Here is a 20,121-nt window from a genome sequence, read left to right as displayed (position 1 = left end):
GGAACCCAGCTTAATCCTTCGTTGACGAGGATTTCAAGCAACTGAATGTGTCGCACCAGTCCACATCATGTTTCAGTTGGCACGATATTCGAGAGATTCAGTTGAGCTTTAGCTGAGTCTCCCGCCAAAACCAAATTGGAATGGGTGTACATCGCTAGTGTTCATTTTCGTTGTGTATACGCACACGAGGTCACGGAAATGTTGAATTTACGGGCGAATTGATTAACGGGTGAAAAGAATTCCAGGTGTGGATGAGCTAAATGAACCACACAGAAGTGTATGACCGTTGAAGTGTCGATTCAGGACATTGCCACCTTATACTGACCATTCCGTTCAACGTCCAACAAATAGGGTGGGGCAACATTTCGTTGAGGATGAAATCCTGAAGCCAGATATTATTGATCCCCTGGGATTCCGGACGCCTAGATTTGACGTAGAAACCGAAGAATCCCAAATGGTTTGGTCTCAAACTGCCTGTCTTCTGTTTCGTACTCAAACGACAACTGTCCACACGATAGATCAAAGCTTAGGCGAATAAAATTAAACGTTTCTCTTAAAGATAGTTTGACAGGCCATGTGGAACCGAAGGCTACTTAAAATTGTTACGGTTCTGTCACGCAGCGAGCAAACAATATGATAATGCGGATTGTGGCAATACTCTATCCCCAGCTATGTTGCTTGATCCAGACTCCTAGCACGGCGAATAGTAGGAACGCGAAAACCTCGGATACAAACTTTAATGATCCAACAACACACGATCAACAGGCGATGCCCGGAGCTTCCGAACCCAAGTCAGTGGAAAGAATGGTATCCTGTACGTGGTCGGATTTAAATTTCCTTGGAGTATCAATAGGCCATTGATTTTTCATAGTTTGACCTTGAAGATGCCGGGAGTTCGCTAGCACACATAAAAACACAGCATTTTCTGGGGGATATTGATATCCCCAACATGCCGTGACCAGGATAAGGATGAATATCTCGCAGCCACAACCTTTTGAAATGGGGATATATGGACCTTCTTGGAGCAGTTCGAGGGTTATACGCAGGCGGCAGGACTGGAGACCGATCGGAGTAATTTGGCGGTACTGAAGACCTTCCTCAGAGGCCGGGCGAAGGCGGCCCCGAATGCGGCTAGAAGGGGCCCTCGGAAGATGGACTGGACCGTCGCGAACGAAGCTCTTACAGTGGAGTTCCACAGCGACCGACCGCCAGGAAGCCATGAGGTGGTTCAAGAATGCCAGGATCAAACCGGGATGTGACCCGACAGTGTTTTATACCGGCCTACAGTTGTCGCTGGATCAAACCTTGCCGGGACCTGTCGGAGTGTCGCGCCAACATTTGCCGCCTGACCAGTTCGTCGAGGGTGTGCAGTCGCTGCTTCGTATCCAGTTGCGCTTGGTAAGAGCAACTGGCCAGTTGAGTGTGGAGCATCTGGTGCATCTGACACGGGAATTGGCCGAGAAGCCACTGGCGACGTTCCAATCGCAGGAGAATAGGATGGATTCAACAGCGAAGGACCTAAAGAACAAAGTGGACCAACTCGCTGAACAGCTTGCAGCCGTGAATACGGAATCTCACAGGCACGCTCGAACTAGCCGATGCCATAAATGTGGTATACCTGACCATTAGAATAATCAATGCTCTCGTACCCGACCACCTGTACATAATAGAACTTTGGATTACTCTGTTCCTGGGTGGGTTGCGATTAGTGCAGTGACACAGGCCGCTATCGAGATAGACGGGAAGAGAGGGCTGTGCTTGGTTGATACAGGAGCAGGGTTATCGTTGAGGCAAGCTGTATGCATACCGTGCGCACTAGCCTTGGGAGCAGTGGGTGGAAATCGACTGAAGATTGACGGATTGTCAATGCACTCAATGCGCCTAGGCAACAACTCTGTGGAGCACGCGTTCTGATCAGCTCATACATAGAGCAGACAATATTGAGGATAGGTTTTCTCAAGAGCACAGATTCCGTGGTTGACCTAAAGCAGGGAAAACTGGTGACTAGGTATTCGCTTGAAAGTTTCCCAAGCACTGCAGTAAACGAGCTGCATGTCCAAAAGCTTCCGTCTTGTAACGTGCCATCAGTACAGTCCGTGGTCAAGGAATATTCCGAGTGGTTCACGGGCGATGATCCGTTTGGCTTCCGCCCGTTGGTTGAACACGAAATTCCCCTCTCCGAATGCTTTCGACCTTACAGTCCCCATCCGCTGTCATTCCACCTAGGGGAGGAGGTCCATAAACGAATTCAAGAGATGTTGAAAAAAATAATCAAGGAAGCCAATAGTGCGTACAACTCCCCAGTTTTGCATGGTTTTCCGACGTTTGAATGAATTTGCCGTAAATCGGGTTGTAGCTGTCCTTTCGGTTGCGGAGATCTTCGACTCCCTCCAGCATTCCCGATATTTCACGGTGTTGTGTTCCGGATACTGGCAACTATCCATCAAGGCGGAGGGCCGGGAGAAAACGGCGTTCATGGGTTGTGACACCCATTGTTAAATTAGACGGATAACTTTTGGTTTGTCTGGTGCACCATCCACATTCCGGTGCTTGATACTTTTTTTTAACGAAGGGGCTACAGAATGTTGCCATGTGCGAAGACGATATCGTTGTGTACAGCAGTTCAGAACCAGAGCAAACAGTTCACTAGAAGGCCATATCCGGCAGGCTGCTCTGCGGATAAATGAAGCCAAGAGACAGCTCGCTCGGAGTTCGGTGACAGACAACTAAGCTTCAAACTGCTCAGGGTCGGAGAGGTGCCTATATTTGCACCGTACGCTTGAGACTGGTATCGGTGGAGTCCTAAGGCAGAGGAATGGTGTTATCGAACATACCAGTCGTGTCCTAATGCTGAACTGAAGTTTTCAGCTATTGAGAAAGAATGTTCAGCGATCGTCTGGTCCCTGGATAAATGGATGCTATACTTGCTGGGACAAAGATTTCATGTCGAGACCGATCACAAACCCATGGAGTAGATCAGGACCGCCAGAGAAATCCGCGGAAAGCTCGCGCGCTGGGCACTCTGGTTGCAGGGCTACGACTTCACGACCCGTCACGTATCAGAGAAGGCGAACCGCCTGGCTGATTACCTTTCAAGACCAGAGGCTAGAAATGAGTTCCCCACGATCATGACTAGTGCCAGTAGCCTCATCGTCGAACTAGATCCCGGAAGTCTGGTGCAACTCCAACGGCAAGATCTTGTGTTACGGAAGGTTGCAGCTGCCTTGTTGGATGGAAGGAGTATATAGAACGGGGAGGGAGACAAGGAATTAGAAGCGTCCCAGAGTCACTTCGATAGGCTGAGTCTGAATGAAGCTGGCATTTTTTCCTTGAATGCTACCTATTGTAATCTTCATGCTGCCCGTGATACTTCGCGTCTTGAGACGTAAGCTTATCGTCGAACGTCACTAGACGCACGACTTACTTCGGCAGGGGGCCTACTGGCCCGGGATGAGAAGTGAAGTGATGAATTATGTGGTATCCTGCAAAGGGTGCCAACTGATGAAAGGGGATACGGCAGGGGCATCCCATCCCATGGAACCCATTCCTGTCTCAGAAATCGGTAAGTTGTGGCCCGTTGACGTCATGGGCCCCTTTCCGGTGACGGCCAGCGGAAATCAATATATCGTGATAGTGACAGAACACCCGTTGTGATGGGCAGAGGCGGTAGCCGTGCCAAATCATTGGGTGACGACGGTCAGTATCCTCCTCAAGACACGAAATATTACTGGTAGCACAACATAAGAATCGGTGGCCTTCCAGCAAATTATGCCAGCTTCTCTCAGGCTTAGCCTATCGAAGTGACTCTGGAACGTTTTCAATTCCTTGTCTCTATCTCCGTTCTGAATACTCCTTTCATCCATCAAGGCAGCTGCAACCTTCCGTAACACAAGATCCTGTCGTTGGAGTTGCACCAACCTTCCTGGATAACCGTTCAGCTGTAGCAGCCGTTCGGTGCCTAGCTGCCATGCCACCCGAGGGAAGCACGAGGGCTGGATACTGCCAGGTTGCCCAAGTCTAGACAGGGGAAGTCGAGAGTCGGAGGTCGGGTTCGAACCACGGACCTCCCGGTCGGTAAATTCACGCTCTGACCACTTGGGCCATGTCGTTCTGATCGTATTGTTGTAGATGAAGTCAGTGCATGAATCTGCAAGAGTTTGCTAATTTGATACACCTATTGTGGCAAAGCGGCATATTTTTGAATCCCAAGGGTGTGTTTATCAGGCTACAGTACGTGCTGTTTTATCGTATGGCTGTAGGACTTGGCTTGTGCGAGCAACGTGACAGATGTCTTCAGGTCTTCTACAATCGTTGTCTCAGAACCCTAGTTCGTATGGGTTGGTATCGTATCCGTAATGGGGCAATTAGGAAGTGAGTTTTTGGTTTTGCAACGGGATTTCCAATAAAGACTGCCTCCAGCCCCAGAAGTTGCGTTTGTTAGCCTGTATATTGAAAAAAGTCGTTCAGTTGTAGCACCTTTTCGGCACCTAACTGCCATGCCACACGGTGGTTGCATAAGGGCTATGATACTGCCAGGTTGTCCAAGCCTAGACAGGGGAAGTCGAGATGCAGAGATCAGGATCGAAGCACGGACTTTCCGGTCAGTAAATTCGCACTCTAACCACTTGGGCCTTCTCGCCCGCATATTGTGCATACCAAACCATCGATTACTGAAGAGAGTGCTGCTTTCCGTGCCCAATTCAGATTGGTGGAAGCAGAGAGATGGTCAACTTTTGTCCTGTCAGGGTTGTATAAAAGAGGTTCTAGAAAGTCTGGGTGCTGTGGGTGCGACTCGTCTTCCAGCATGGGGATCGCGTGTTCCACATGCTGCCAGGTATGGCCGCCAATCGATGTCACCGGCGTTTCTGTTGCCATTTTTTATCCAGATTGACTGAATGAGAGCCTGGAAGTGTAGGTATTTCGGAATGACTGTAATAGATTAGCACTACGTCTTTTTTCGTCCACTTTCATTCCTTTCTTCACAATAAGACTTTCAAATGAATCATGGCTGTATGGCAGCGAAGCATTTTTCTGCAACACTAATGTCCTGTAAACGTTGATGCGCGTTCACCAGTGTCATTAAGGTTTGTTGATTTGAGTCTCGAGGTAAAGCCATGCTGCCCTCTGCGACAGCAGTTTGAAGGCCGTCAAACTTTTCCCCCAGGTGACCAACATGTCCATATTTATAGGATCAGCGGTGCTGCTTGCCCCCCAGGAAGGTTAGAAAAGTTTGGCCCTAAAAACCGCACACTCCGATCGCCCAACGGTTGACCGTGTCACCCGTTGCATTGTTCGATACGGTCAAAGTACTTTTAAAACCAAAACGTCTGAGGCTGTTTCAGAGGCGCCTGCATTAGAAGTGAGACAATAATGCCTGCGTCCTCGGGCACGCCGGTCCTCTGCAGCCAAGCGGGTCAGACCAATGAGTCATTGGCTCTGGTAAGGATCTCTCGGGGGCAAGATGGTTCAGTTATTAAGAGCACGAATTTACTGACCAGAAGGCCCGGGGTTCGAACCCAACCTCTGCCTCTCGACCTCCCCTGTCTAGGTTTGGGCAACCTGGCAGTATCCCAGTCCTCGTGCTTCCTTCGGGTGGCATGGCAGCTAGGCACCGAACGGCTGCTACAGCTGAACGATTTATTTCTCTATTTATAAGGATCCCACAACAAAACCCTAACAACTGCTGTCTCGCGGTTCAGACTTGTAAATCAGAGGCTACAGACAGGGTCCCCGAACAAAACGCTACATCCTCCCACTGCCTTGTGGGCCAGAGGGAAAGCGAAGTGATAACCGGGCCCTTACATGTGTTCGATCTGAATCAGGTTGCATATCAGTCGGTAACTGATAGCCGTATAGTCCACTTAAATCCATGGTTTTCTTGGGGTTGTTGTCCTCCTGGTAATTCTGTGAGCATTTGTTTGGGAATTTCGTACCGCGGTACGCTTTGTTGAAGAAGATCGCACCGGTTTGATCATTGATAGTTTCGCGTAATACCGGTAACTCGTCAGCTCATTTCTCGATCTGATTTCCCAACCCACAAGACCGGTCAGGAGCTTCAGATTGGCATCTCTGGGGTACGCCAGAAGAACACGTATTCCGTATACCAGAAAGCCGTCTGCGGAGCGCTTTTCGCTCTGCCTTGTGCTGAGTGGATGCGAGCGATAACAGAGTATGAAAGTACCAACCAATAAAATGCGTCGGGTCGACAACTGCCACCTCCTTGGATGGAGATTCAAATCGCTAGTGGTTACTGATTATGTTGGGCATGGCTGAATCACGTAGACAGAGGCTCTCCTTCATCGGCGTTATCGCGTTCAACGTGCAGCCACCAAGCTTCCTGTTTCTTCGAGCTCCAGGTGGCTCACTGCATTAGGTGTGAACCTACTTTGGGTCCAGAAGGCTCGTGAGCCGAATCCAACCCTGGCGTCTCGGATGCTCCCGTACGGCTTTGACACCCCGGCAGGTTCTCTGTTCTTTTGCTTCCTCCGGATTGCCGTGCCCCTCGGGACTGAAAGAATGTTACAGTGGAAGGATTGTTCCTCGAGTGTTGTTCTCCGTGCCTCCTTCAGGATGGCGCAAACCGCGAGGGAGACAGCACATGACTTGGACAGAGATCATGGAGATGTCTGTCCTCAATAAGCGGCTTACCAAGGGAGTCGAGCCTTTGGTGAGCAACGAGATAATTCGATGGTAAGCTCGGACAACCCGCCTTCTAGGGCAGAGCAATTTCATAATGTCCACCTGTCAATCTCAGCGAAGATTCTGCCACAAATAATGCCTGTTCGTCAGTCTGGGACGCAGAGCGCTTGTGTGATGGTGGGTCTCTGAACTCTATGTCAGACATATATATATATATATAAACTAGACGAACCTTATGGCTGTACGGCAGTGAAACATCAGTGCCAACATGTTTGTTGCTGTCTTTGATGGTGATGATGATGTGTTGTTCTTCCTGCTACTTCAGATAGCTAGACTGATTCAATGCGAGCCAAGGTCTGCAATACCTGGCTCTATCTGCTCTTCTTTTCCACTTCACAGTTATGAAGCGCATACCAAACCGTGTGACAGAAATTATACAATTAGATATCCAGAGTGGATTACATTTCTGAAGAATATGAATTAGGTGGAGCACCATCGTCCTCCTACTCAAGGTCTCTGGCCAAGCTTTAAGCAGCACATCAATAGCAAAGATGACGAAGAATCGTGAGAGAGGGCACCCTTGTCTCCGACTACTGGACGTGACGAACTCAAACGAAAACATGGTTTATGCGCTTGCACTATGTGGCCACATCAGTTCGAATACAATGCCATCATAAAGGATGAAATTTTGAAGTGACTTTGATCGCCGAACATTTCCGGATCTTCTGGCGATCAGTAACGTCAAAGGTAGCTTTTGCATCAAGAAAGACGGTCAACGTGGTATGTTTGAGTCTGACGCTGTTCAAGAACTTGCCTCGGAGGAACGATATGGTTGATACATCCTCGGCGAGGGTGACATCCAGCTTGATTCTCACGAGTTTGTGTCCTCGGATGGTCGACTAGCTTGCACAGAACAATGTAGAAGGCACCTTGGATGTTAAGGTGGCCAGTCTGATTCCATGACGTTTTTGTGAACCTAACATTTTTACTAAGTTTTTGTCCAGACCGAAGAACGGATTTTGATGCAGATACATCGCTTCGAGCTTCTGACTCAAAGCTCTCACCTATAAGGTAGTTGGGTTTCGTTCGGGCATCACTCCCTTAGTCTCTGATTCAGAAGTGTGGACCGTGAGTTAGCGGTTATTAAGGCTTTCCTAGGAACCCTTCCCGTAGCCACTGATTCAACAAGCGAATGCCGATGGCGTGGCTCAGTCCCTGGTTGTTACTCCTTTTGTAATACCCAGGTTGACTCAGATCACGTTGTTTTTCGGTGCAGCTAATACATCCGCTTCATCTAAAGCAGGCTGACCTCAAGTACAGCTGACAGCTACCTTAGTTCGAGAGCATGCTCCGTGATTTTGGAAGTGGATTCCCGTGACGATATTCTGTTTTCTTTCAGGTCCGCTTTTCTACAGGTTGGTCGGTCTGTTGCTGCGCACTATGGATGACTTGCCGACCTTGTTTCCATCACTTCTTAAGACCTATCAAGAAGTAACCAGTTTTAGTGGATCACACTCGAGTGACGAATTCAACGTACTTGGTTTTTCTAGTGTTATTGCGCTCGATCTAGGCAAAAATCAAGCGTGCATGCTCATTGTGTGAAAAAGCCGTTGACCTCGTAAATTCTTTGCAACTGTTCAGCAAGAACGAAAATGTTGATGATCTTACCTCGACAGAAATTAGGTAAGTGCCCTCGCTCGCTCATTGCTTCAGATATCTCATAATTCCCGCGCTCTATGGTTATTTTCTCAGTCAACGCAATGATGAACGCCTTCAAAACATTCGGACCGCCCTAGTATATGAAACAGTTTATTTTATCTTTGAGTTAGACTCTCTATAAAGAGTTTGGTGGACTTTGTTCCTCTTACGGAATCTGTGAACCAAATTTGAAGGAGTGAGTCATAACTACTTTCATCCGTCACACATGCTCCCTCATCTCGCAACTTTCACCTGATCACGAATAGCTATCGTGCCGTCCCTTTGTCAATACTTGTATTTTTCGCCTTGCTTTCCGCTCCCGTCCACGGAGCATCTGTTGGATCGGTTGCGGTTACTGAGGAATTTTCCAACGACAATCACTCTTTCTTAATTATACTAAAATGGCCTCGAATTCGGCCTGAAAAGCCAGGCTTAAGTCGCGATTCACAACCGAAGGGCACTGTACCCTATGACGAAAGATAGCGCGAGAACTGATTATGTCATAAAGAGCGTCAGCTCATTGCATCTTTCTCTAATAGGGCGTTAATCAAGGGGCTAGACACTACTAAGAATCATTATGTGTACCTATATTTTGGTGGAAGTGGAAGTGAATCCTCCCATTAGCACCCAGGTAGCTGTTTGCGCTCAACATGTACATTTCCGAAATCAAAAACCGACGTTGTCTAATCACTTTGATTTGGACTGTGTGAATTCGTAGTAAGCAGATCTCGAGGAAAAGTATCACTGGTGGAGAAGTTGTTTTCTCCACTATATTTTATTTAAACGTGAATCGTAAATTGGAGTAAGCTAAGTCATCTCTTTACAGAAAAAAAATGAAAGGCAGCAGTCAGGAAATACCAGCGTGAATCTCTTTACAGAAAAAAAATGAAAGGCAGCAGTCAGGAAATCGAAAACCAGCGTGAGTTTTCAGTGCTTCATTTGATTGGAACAGATGAGGGTTGTTTCCCACCCAACATGGATAGAATTGTAGGTTTGGAATAGCACGCACATGGCGGAAGTAGACATTACTCAGTTATATGTGTAATCCGAAAAAGTTCTTCCTGTGTCCGGTTACCATGCTCTTATTCATTGGGTTACGAGCTGATCTGAAGGTAACGGTCTATCATTCTTTGCAATATGAATGTAAAAGCAATAAGATATTTTCTGTCGACGATCACCACTTGTATAGTTATGGAGACGTCATTCTTATCTTCCCTCCAAAGGCAGGTCGGGTCAGAAATACCTTCCATGTATTAAACACTGACATAATGCGCTAAGTTTACAGCCCTTCGATCCCGAGGTAGATTCTAAGCGTAATCTCTACTTGTATTCTGCCAGAATTCTTACCATATGCCTCGTTTCGCCACATGTGGTTTGCGGCCAAAAAATGCATGCCACATAAAACTGCATCAGTCATTTTCCCACCAATTACAGCGGCACCATTCGTTTCCTTTCCTGCTCGGTATTTTTCGTGAATATTACAAGTAGTCCTTTAATTACGTTACATATGGGGTTGATGAAAACTGTTCACTTGGGTCTCACTGTTATACTATCTACACTTTTTGTAAATCATGTTGAGCCCCTTCGGCATTTCCGTACTGTTATCGTTTAACTGTAGCACTCTTTCGGTCCCTAACTCCAATGCCACCCGAAGGTTGCACGAGGGCTGGAGAAGCACGAGGACTGGGATACTGCCAGGTTGCCCAAACCTAGACAGGGGAGGTCGAGAGGCGGAGGTCGGGTTCGAACCCCGGGCCTTCTGGTCTGTAAATTCGCGCTCTAACCACTTGGGCCATCTCGCTTGTTCTCAGTCGTCTTATTAGGATCAGAGACAACGATATTGTGTAAACCGTACTAAAAAACTGCGTCAACTTGCTTTCTTTGGCAGAGTTATGTGGTGTACTGCTGTGAACATTTCTATTCCACAGTTAGGGGTGGCTCTCGTCGTCAGACTGTTTGGCTGTAACACCTTTCGGCACCCGGTTACCATAACGCTCGAAGAAAGCACTAGGGCTGAGATACTGTCAGGTTGCCCAAATCTAGCAAGGAGCAATCAAGATGCTAGGGATGGATTCGAAGCGTGGAATTTCCGATCAGTAACTACATGTCTTAACCACTGAGCTGTCTCGAGCTCGATATGGCGTCAGTAAATTCTGAAGTAAGTTCATTTTAATCAAACCACCACGGGATTGGTTTGGATGTTTGTAGGCCATACACACAAAATCCGCATGCATTATTTTTCACAAAGTGAACATGGACCGCTTATCCACAAGTCTGCACTTAGGATGTGTTAACTGTTCGAATGAGATGCTAATTGATATATTGCTAGGCTTCTCCACTGAAGGCCAGTTTCATGCCAGTCAATTTACGCATTCAACTCATAGCTATAATGCCATTTAATCTGGTTCATTATGTGTTTATATCGATCAAGCCAACACAAATTACTATGCGCCCACACCACTCGCTAAAATGTGCATGCAATCATGTCGATGTGGTAAGATAGAAATGTGAGCAGCACAGAATATTCTACAGATGGACCAATCGTGAACTTATGTTCAAATGTCCATCATGGTCACGATCGCTTTTGCGATACCAGACACCGTAAACCGTCCCATCCATACCAATTTGCAAGTGTCACGTGTGTTTCCAGATCGGATCGTCTCAAGATCTGACTACGCAACTAACTTCAGCTACGCGCTGGCAAAAACGTGGAGCGATCAGAAAAAAAAGCCCAGAGACCTCGACTGGAAAACACAGGAATGATACACTTTGATGTGCTTCAAGGGCTTTCTAGCTTGAAGCGATTGCGGTGGTCTTTCAATGGTTGGGTTTTTAAGGTATCTAAGCAGATAATACTCCGAATTGTCCTATGAACATGCGTCCAATCTACACGTGTGCATCACTGCTGTGTATTTTTTCTATGACTAGTGTGTCGCCCAACCATTGGCGCACGATGTGCACCGTTCGAAGATTTCAACCAACGGTTTGCCATGTGACTTACCTAACCTCTTCGCTGAAGGCCTGATGTGAACCTATAAATTGCACTCACTGGTGTGTAACAAAGTTCACGATATGCTTCGATCGATCCCTTCAATGGAAAGCTACACAACACTCAGTCTTCATGATACTTAGCACGACCTCTAAGTTTTAACTGAATGTTGTCATAATCTAAACTTGAAAAGACAAAAGAAAGCAGTGTCAACAAATTTTCACAATTTCTCCGAAATAAATTTAGTTTTTTAGCCAAACACCACTTTCAAGAAAATTAATATTTGATTCGGTAAACTCTCAGTTAGTATTCAGCTTTTTCATTGGGATCATTACAGTGTTTGAATTCAGGAATCCAGTTTAAAAAAATCTATTTTGACCTCCTACTTTTAACTGTACTTTTTTTACTTAAAGCTACAGTACGAAGTTAGCTCGAGATGGCACAGTGGTTAAGGCGCGAATTTAGTGACCGGCAGGTTTGTGATTCGAACCTGACCTCCTCATCTCGACTCCCCCTGTCTAGGCTCGGGCAGTCTGCCAATATCCGACCCCTCGTGCTTCCTTCGGGTAGTGTGGCGGCCATTCGCCGAAAGGGTGTTGCAGTTGAACGATAATACGACGTGGTATAGAGAAAGATGTGGTCACCCCATTATCAACCTTTTGTACCCGTTTTTGTGCTGTGGTACAGTCAAGCCTCAGTAATTCGTGAAAATCTCACTACCTTATGAGTACAGCCGACTCGTAGTTACCCGGATTTGGAAAAAACGGTGTTCAAATGAAATTGTACGTTTTGTCTGGTATTGCCGAGATCCTTACGTCTCAGGTAAGTCATAATTCCGTGAACACATTAGGCTCAAACGTCTTGATCATTCCTGTTAGGCTGAAGAGAAGTTTCCACATGAGATCCTTGTAAAACAACATCTAAAGTTCACCGAACTTTCTGTAAGCCATCTGTCGCTCAAGCTTAGTTAGTTGAACTCAGCTGCTAAATAGTGTTGATTCAAATCTTCAGTAATCAAGAGGGATACCTCGCTATTGATTCCGAAATAGGGTGAAACATCCGCAGGTCATCTTAGTTTTAAGGCGTTAATGACTTGGCCGTGTACAGAATCGTATACGATGCTAGTTCTTTCCCCTTAATGACCTCTAAAATCAAATTTTACTATCATTCGGGAACTGACTTGACTCTGTGCTTCGCTCCTTATAATGAAATTGTTATGGTCTCTACCGATGTATCAATTACACTTGTCAGTTACACTAGAATCGAGGAGAGAACAACCGATATTGAGGAACTTAGAACAAATGAACCGGAGTGTTAAAGAATGAAAAGCTACAATGAAAAGTCTACAAGATAAATTGTTAACAAAATGGATTTGTTCGTTTGAGGGCCCTCTTCCTAACAGAAACATCAGGAAATCGAAATATCACGTATTTGGATTCTGCGATCACTCCTTGTTTGAAAACAAGCAGTGGAACAGCCTCGACTGTAATTAGCAAGCAGTAAGGCCGTTTCTACAGTTGTTTGTATGTTCTGAAACTAGGTTTGTAATCCTATGGTTGCATGAGCCATCTTTACGGGACCTAACTTAAAGACATTCGGTACCTAGCTGATCGTACAATGTTGCGCCAACTTTTATCCAGGTGTACATTTGTTGTGGAGTATGTTTTCGTAAATAACATCGGCATGCAAGGTTTTTGCAGTTTATTGCTACACTAACTTGTTGGCAGTCTGAGTCGTCTGACTGACAGAATGTTATCTTTTATGTAACCAACCGTATCCTGTGTTATCTACCACAGTTCAAAACTCGCTCCTGCTGCTGCTGCTGCTTTGCCCAGCAATGATGCTTTTCTCACCCGAGAAGCCAAGATAAAACGATACAAAGAAAAGAAAGCTCTGGAAGAAAAGATGGGATCTTTATCCTCATACCTAGACCAACCACATGTGGATGAAGAGATAACGGTGAGTTCTTAACCTGGTTGTTACTTCCATTGCAATCTTGATTGAAGAATGGGCTTTTTTGCGGCCCTTGTTTCCCTATTTCTTCTGCTGGGCATGCATGGTGTCTATCGAGGGTCGCCTGAGCCTCGAATTGTCATTAATGAATCGCAAACTGTAGCTTTCACTCCCTATCAATTCAAAATGCATAGTGTGATTTGCGCGAGTCGGGGAATCTTTCCCCATGTCTTAGTTTGTCATAAACTCAGAATCGTAGTGTAACTTGCTCACTTGCGGCCTGTCATCCGATCTTCATGTCTGCATCCCATGACGAACGTAATACGCTTTTCTTAGTTGGATAAATGGCCGCATAGCCCATATAGTGGTTTTTGTGGGGCACGTCTCATGGTTGCAGGAGTACTTTTGGTGCATGTTTTGATCGATAGTGCGTTGAATTCATTAACATGTATTGAATTTAATGCTCTCATTTTCGCTCTGCAAATTTTCCGTCTCTGGTTTTGTTACGTGTAAGTACCCATTGCCTTTTGTCTCCTGCGAGTTTCTGCAGATTAGAGCCTCTGATCGGTTGATTCACTCTCCAGATAAAGGCACAGTGGGAATACCTTGTGCGACTGGCCTAGATTTATTGATAGACTATCGTTTTAAGCAGTTAAATGCACCATCGCCTCACTAATCCGCCAAATCTTACATTGTGGTGGCCGATAATTTGACCTCGAATGGTCGCTTAGTCACTATCAGAAGCACTTCGCATTTGGAGTTTGGTCGAAAGTAATACCGCTGAACCATAGGGTGGAACAGCACTGAATAACTTAGTAGTTTGTAAGTTCCTGATATTGTTGCATTGTAAGGGCACGTCGTCTTGCCACATTATCTCGTTCGATGGTTCATATGTGAGTTTAGATTAAAATAGTGCGGTGAGCTAGACGATGACCACTTAAAATGTGTCAGTTTGTTCGAATCTCATTTCCTTAACCGAGTGCAAGTAGCGTGCGATGCGGTTCTTACTGACCACCCCTCCAAACGTGTTTCCTCGAGGAAAACAGCACTAGTCTAGTAAGCTCAAACAACAACACAATCATTCAGCTTACCCCCCTTTCGGTGCCTAGCTGTAATGCCGGCCGAAGAATTCTCCAGCAACAACACAATCATTCAGCTGTACCACCCTTCGGTGCCTAGCTGTAATGCCGGCCGAAGGAATTCTCCAGAATTTAGTTCAGACGGGTTTACTAACTGAACTTCTCCATGTAAGTATAAAAAGTGTCCTGTCAAGTGAAGGCGTAACTATACGTGAGATGCGTTTGAATAATTCAGGAACCATATGAATATTGTCCATTGTCACCTATAGAGGATAAAGTGTCGCCAGCCTACCACAAATTGAGTCAGCTACTGTTGACTGGTTTCCAGTATACTGGGACACTATAGTCGTGAGGATCTTATCAACTAGGGTCAGTTAAGCCGATTCCCATCAGTGGTGTTTATTCGAGAGGGCTGCTATACACTCCGTGACTATCGCAAATGACTTTGCTCGTTTCCGTAACGAGATAATCCCCTGTTTTCCTCGTAGAAATCCCACCTGAATTCCAACTACTGCCCTCCTTTACCTTGATTGTCACCAACATTGATCGTGTTCCCTTCCGTTCTTCACTCCCTCTACTCATTGCAATCAACTGTACATTCCTCTAGCGAGAGTATCATCTGACTCTCGTGCGACACTGGGCACTCCTTGCTGAGGACGAATACCCTACTTTGGTACAAGAGGAACAAATTTTATCGCTCAGTCCGCAAGACTTCAAAGAGCAGACGCAGCCAGCAGCGCCAGGGGGCAAACCGTTCAAGCCCTTCATTCTCACTCGGAATGCGGTTCAGGCCGCTGTCTTTGGAGCCGGCTATCCTAGTCTGCCAACCATGACGGTGGATCAGTTTGCTGACGAACAGGTGAGTTCCGGTTGCTCCTGACCGGCTTCTGCTCAGTTTTGAACAGCTTTCTTTTTTGACATTCTCTTTCATGACATTTCCCTTTTATGCAAACAGTTCATCAAAATATATCGTTATCGTTGTGTGGTGACGCAGTAACGATACATGAGCCACATTAGCAGCTTGTAAACCACATTCCTCTCCCACCAGAGTAAGGTCATGTGTTTTTCTCTCGTCCATTATAGGCGCTTCCAGTTTCTAGATGTGACTGAACTTTTTAATAGTTAATCTAACTGTATATTAGTCTGTCGCCCCGTCACTGCTCTTTGCGAAGACCAAAGTATTTGAGCCATGTGATAATTTTGTTACACAAGACAGTCATTAGTTTCCCGTGTTTCTTTATTTAAATATTTCGTATGTAGTTGGTAGTCATTCCATGACATGTCATAAGTATGGGTTGCTAACCTGTATTAGAATTGCCGCACGAATCCTATCTGCAGTGTCGCTTGGTGGCCAGTTTATCATGTATTTAAGTTATCCTATTCACTGACCATATTCTTCATTTTCCTCCAACCCTATCGCAATTGTCTCTTTGCATGCACCCAATCGAATGGAATCCTCCAGATCAGAAGAGGAGTATTCCCGGCTGTGGACTCAGTGCTCCCTCCTTTAAACCCGAACGAAACTGTTCGTCGCTATGATCCATCTGATGCCGAGCGAATAGCTGATGAAAAAAAATCTGCTGAAGACGACACTTTGGAGGACACTGATGATCCACAATATTTGCAGAGAGCACGGGCTATGGACGAATTCAAAGACGAACACCGTCGGGGATCAGGAAACCGTATGAATCGAGCCTAGACATGTTGAAAGAACCTTATAGTGACTCATTCATCGCTTCGGATTTTTTGTGAACAGGCTACCACAGTATAAAACATTTGCATTTCACGTTTTACCTTCTATGTTCCCAATTTGTAATATCTACACATTGTTTTTTCACTGAGCGAAGCCCGGGTTGGTAGATTCCATTTTTAAATCGACCTACTTCTTTACCAATTTCCCCGCATCCTTGATCCAAAAGCTGTGACCAGTGCCAGCGCTTTTGCAGCCTTTATTCCCACAAGAAAGCTCATTTGGTCCACGGCTGTGAACTGTCGATGTTCAATCCAAATTACAAACCCCCCTCCATGTCTGTCTTTTGTGACTGCGTTATATCAGAGCGCTTTTGATTAATACGTTTGGGATCAATTCAAACAAGAAACAAATCCCGGATAACTAAACGCTAGATTGGATAGATGTACATACTCTAGACTCAATAATATGACAGAATGTACGACGTTCCGGAAATAACGGTACGTGAAAATGTTTTTCTCATGAATAACCCACTGCTTTTACAGCCCACCACCGGTTTCGCCTTTCATGGGACTCATTAGCTATGTGCAGTCCTGTTTTTATCCAATCAGGTCCTCGAATATCTAAATATCCCACTTCATCACTGGTTTAATTGGGATACATGGACCTCTGAGGAAGGTCCACTAAGTTGGTGACTCGACAACAGCTCTGCTGTCATGTTTTTTTACAGGAAAGGCGGTACGCCTCGTCACCCAAAACAACTGTCATCACCGTTGTCTACAAGACTCACTGGATTGTGATCTTTAATTTTTGTCTTCGACACTTGGTGTGTTCAATTGTGCAGAACAAACGACACCAAAATGTCCTAAGTATTTTGATTCAACTCGAGCAGCTAATGGTTACTTTTTGGCCCCCGAAAATTTTTTAGGTTGAGTTAGTAGAGCCAGGTTCATCGAGCAATGCGTCGAAATAATACGTTCGCTTCCTATACTGTTTGCCCAAGCTACGCACGAGGACTCAATCGCTGATGTTCGTATGGAGTTCGGTTGTATTTCGTAAATGGGGTTGAACCAACATCTGACCATATGCTTCACTTAACCCGTTCAATGAAAGACTGCTGTGTCAGATGACCAGAGCCTTTGAATTACTCGGTTTCTGGAGCATACCCTAGCCAGCCCACTATACACTTCATTCGATCGTTTCAAAATGCACTGTTTATGAGAAAGTGCTCAGTCTGCTTCCCCTCATTGGTGCTGAATCGGTGCATGGGCGTACCCGGTTTTCAGCAATCGTATCAGTGAGCTATTATGCCTATACTGTATATCCCTTCTCGAAATCATCTTAGATAATTAAACACTGTCAACTCTCCACTCGAGTGGTCGTGTGACTTGAATCTAGCACGATCGCCCTCGAAATCTGGTCACACTGCTCGGTCGCATTGCACATCCAGAATCAATCACCCTTGCAGCGTTTGACCTAAAAGGTAAAGGAACATGGGAATGCTACATTCGTTGGAAAATCCACTTGGTGTTAACCGGATGCCCAACTGCATATCACCGGAATCACTCGTATGATAATATCATGCCAGTCACTAATTATTGCTAATCTTCACTGTTGGCACCAACACTAGAGAAGAATATGCGACCTTCAAATAAAGCCTTAGAGTGGGAAAGAACGGGGTAGATAGGGGACCTAGCGCTAGGCCACCACGGATATCCAAGGTATTTCTAGAATTCAACCGCACAATCCGTATGGGAACCGACAGTGTAAACGCCACGGTTATCGGTTAACCACCCGGTGTCCGTCGCCGATCACTGAGATGGTCACGTGGATTCCACTCTGGAAGGCGAACAACACCAACGTCCTTCTCCCACGTCAAGTTTCGCTGGCCTCTAGGTTTTCGTCACTCCATATTAGGCACGGAAAAAACCGCTATTCTCAATAGACGTAGAAAATAGTCCACTCATCTCAGCTAATTTGAGCGTATATCTGGCTCACATGGAAATTGGTGTTCAAGTAGGAAATGAGGCAGACAACACTCCGGGGAACTACCCAGCTGTTCGAGAAACGTGAAACTGGTAGGGTGCTATCAATGGATCTCCGTCAACCTTGTAGATAGCATTGTCTCGAGAGTCAGCTTTTGGCACCGACTGACCTGAGTTTCATGTTGAAAAAACGTGGAGCTCTTGGTAAGTAGACCATATAGATCGTCGTTCTTGTGGTTCAAACTAGCTAAATCGACAGTATTTTGATGACTGCATGAGCTTCAGCAAATGGGTGATCACGATACACTCAAGGCTGAAAACTAAGGAATAGCAATCTTCGGAACGACAAATTATTTGTCGGTTCGCTTTGTATGTATGCAAGCCAGGACTTATGCATATCTGGCTTAGTTCTTAACATTGTACAGAGAATCGACCAGCCCGGTTTTCACGTTTGACAGTTGCGGCAGTTTAACTTTTCCCACACTATGGTGTTACACGTAATAGAAATGCACAGTGTAACGGGAAAATGAACGGTTAACTGGATTCGTAGTAGGTATTCAATGAAATGTACAAGCAGGATAGATCGCCAGCCGCTTTTCAGCTCCAAGCGTAACCCACCTTGCTAACAGTGCGTGTATGTCTTGTTGGCACCTTTGGCAAATTGTGTGGTCTAATATGGATTTTCCTCTGTTATCTGTTATACAAGCTACTGGTCTGCGTTCTCACCATTCAGGCTTGCGCCGCTTCGCCGGGCTTCTTACCCTTGATTGTGGGCTCAACGGAGATGAGGGATAGCCGTTCGTAAGAGCGAGCACACCAAGTTAGTCAAGTTATTTGGTTGATATTTGTCCGTCGGTTTTATGCTGTTGAATAAGCTTTGTTGTGACGCCTTTGAAAACCTGATGAAACCATCTTGTTCCAATGCGATGTTCAGATGTCTTGACCGTCTTCCTTCGAGCTGTTGCAGTGTGTCATCACTCATCCGCTTTTCCATGTTTCCTGCTGTGTGGTTGGGTAACACCCAAACGTCGTTATCTGCTACTAATATGTTGATGTCTCTAATGGTGATAACACTATATCTTCAGTCCGGTATTCCGGTTACACGAAGAATGGGTTCTGTCCGTTGGCGTCCATTGCGAAGAATTGCGCAACGATTGGAAAGATGGGTCAAGACCTTGGAGGCTCAGTTCAGCCGGCCTCACATTATAGCCCCTTAGAGACAATCTATGCGAGCGAATGGAGTGTTAATGTCAGAAAAGATAACAGTAAAAAATCTCCCCTCTAGAACTCCATAACAGATCAGGACCAGACGGTTTGTATTCAGCCCTTTTTATAGAAGATCCTATAGTTACCTGACAAAACATATCAGGACAATTGGGATTGAAGATATGGGTCCCGCAGAATTCAACACAACTATTTTTATCCTCAAAACCGACACGATACACTGCAGTACAGTACACCGGGTACACTTTGGCAGCCACATTGTTGGACGAAAATAAATACAGGTCATTCGCAACCAGTATACTCGCTTGAGTTCCTGCACTAGCATGAATGTATACGACCATCTACTTCATTCGAACGCTTCATTATAGGTTTCCAATGTCCTCAAGCACGAGAACGTCCACTTCCAGACAATGGGCACGAACGTATTAAAACGTCCATTGAGCCGTTCCTTCTGGGGCACACCACTTGATTCCGATCACGCCATGGTGCGCGCACGCTTGACAGTTCGTTTCCCTTCAGGCCCTCGCAAGTCGGCAAGAAGCATGCCAATCCACTGTCTTCGAAGAACTGCCATAGCTCAACAGTATCGATCTGAGCTAGTCCAACAACTCTCCACAGTAAAACAATATTGTGGTGGCAGTGAACATGTGAATGAAGCATGGCAAAATGTGAAAGGAGCTATGCTAGCGGCGTTCAGTGCTGCCTGCCTGACTTCTTCAATTAGACCACAGGATCACTGGATGTCGTCGAGGTCGTTGTCCATGATTGATGCTAGGAATGCCATACCAGCAGGCAACGAGTATTACCGCGCACGCAAATTCCTCAAAAGCCAAATAGTGAAAAGTCTAAGAAAACACCGCGAGC

General features: G+C 45.8%; 3 protein-coding genes across 3 annotated transcripts in view; 2 read left to right on the top strand and 1 right to left on the bottom strand.

Annotated features, from left to right (window-relative positions):
* Positions 1-958, top strand: part of T265_07738 (hypothetical protein) — a gene marked incomplete at both ends in the record, with an annotated part of 8,425 nt that extends 7,467 nt beyond the window's left edge. The window contains one exon of the mRNA XM_009173337.1: positions 885-958. Within this exon, the coding sequence (XP_009171601.1) occupies positions 885-958 (74 nt within the window). The remainder of the gene's footprint in view (positions 1-884) is intronic.
* Positions 959-1,185: 227 nt separating this feature from the next.
* T265_07736 (hypothetical protein) overlaps positions 1,186-20,121 on the top strand; it is a gene marked incomplete at both ends in the record, with an annotated part of 22,700 nt that continues 3,764 nt past the window's right edge. The window contains 8 exons of the mRNA XM_009173335.1: positions 1,186-1,398; positions 8,005-8,172; positions 8,210-8,322; positions 8,353-8,434; positions 8,469-8,533; positions 13,123-13,285; positions 14,966-15,217; positions 17,447-17,531. Of these exons, the coding sequence (XP_009171599.1) occupies positions 1,219-1,398; positions 8,005-8,172; positions 8,210-8,322; positions 8,353-8,434; positions 8,469-8,533; positions 13,123-13,285; positions 14,966-15,217; positions 17,447-17,531 (1,108 nt within the window). The remainder of the gene's footprint in view (positions 1,399-8,004; positions 8,173-8,209; positions 8,323-8,352; positions 8,435-8,468; positions 8,534-13,122; positions 13,286-14,965; positions 15,218-17,446; positions 17,532-20,121) is intronic.
* Positions 7,311-20,121, bottom strand: part of T265_07737 (hypothetical protein) — a gene marked incomplete at both ends in the record, with an annotated part of 14,366 nt that continues 1,555 nt past the window's right edge. Inside the window, 4 exons of the mRNA XM_009173336.1 lie at positions 7,311-7,538; positions 9,975-10,046; positions 19,720-19,848; positions 19,995-20,078. Of these exons, the coding sequence (XP_009171600.1) occupies positions 7,311-7,538; positions 9,975-10,046; positions 19,720-19,848; positions 19,995-20,078 (513 nt within the window). The remainder of the gene's footprint in view (positions 7,539-9,974; positions 10,047-19,719; positions 19,849-19,994; positions 20,079-20,121) is intronic.

This window comes from Opisthorchis viverrini, assembly GCF_000715545.1.
Source record: "Opisthorchis viverrini unplaced genomic scaffold opera_v5_181, whole genome shotgun sequence".
In the NCBI taxonomy this organism is placed as follows: domain Eukaryota; kingdom Metazoa; phylum Platyhelminthes; class Trematoda; order Opisthorchiida; family Opisthorchiidae; genus Opisthorchis; species Opisthorchis viverrini.
This window is presented reverse-complemented; position numbering and strand designations above follow the sequence as displayed.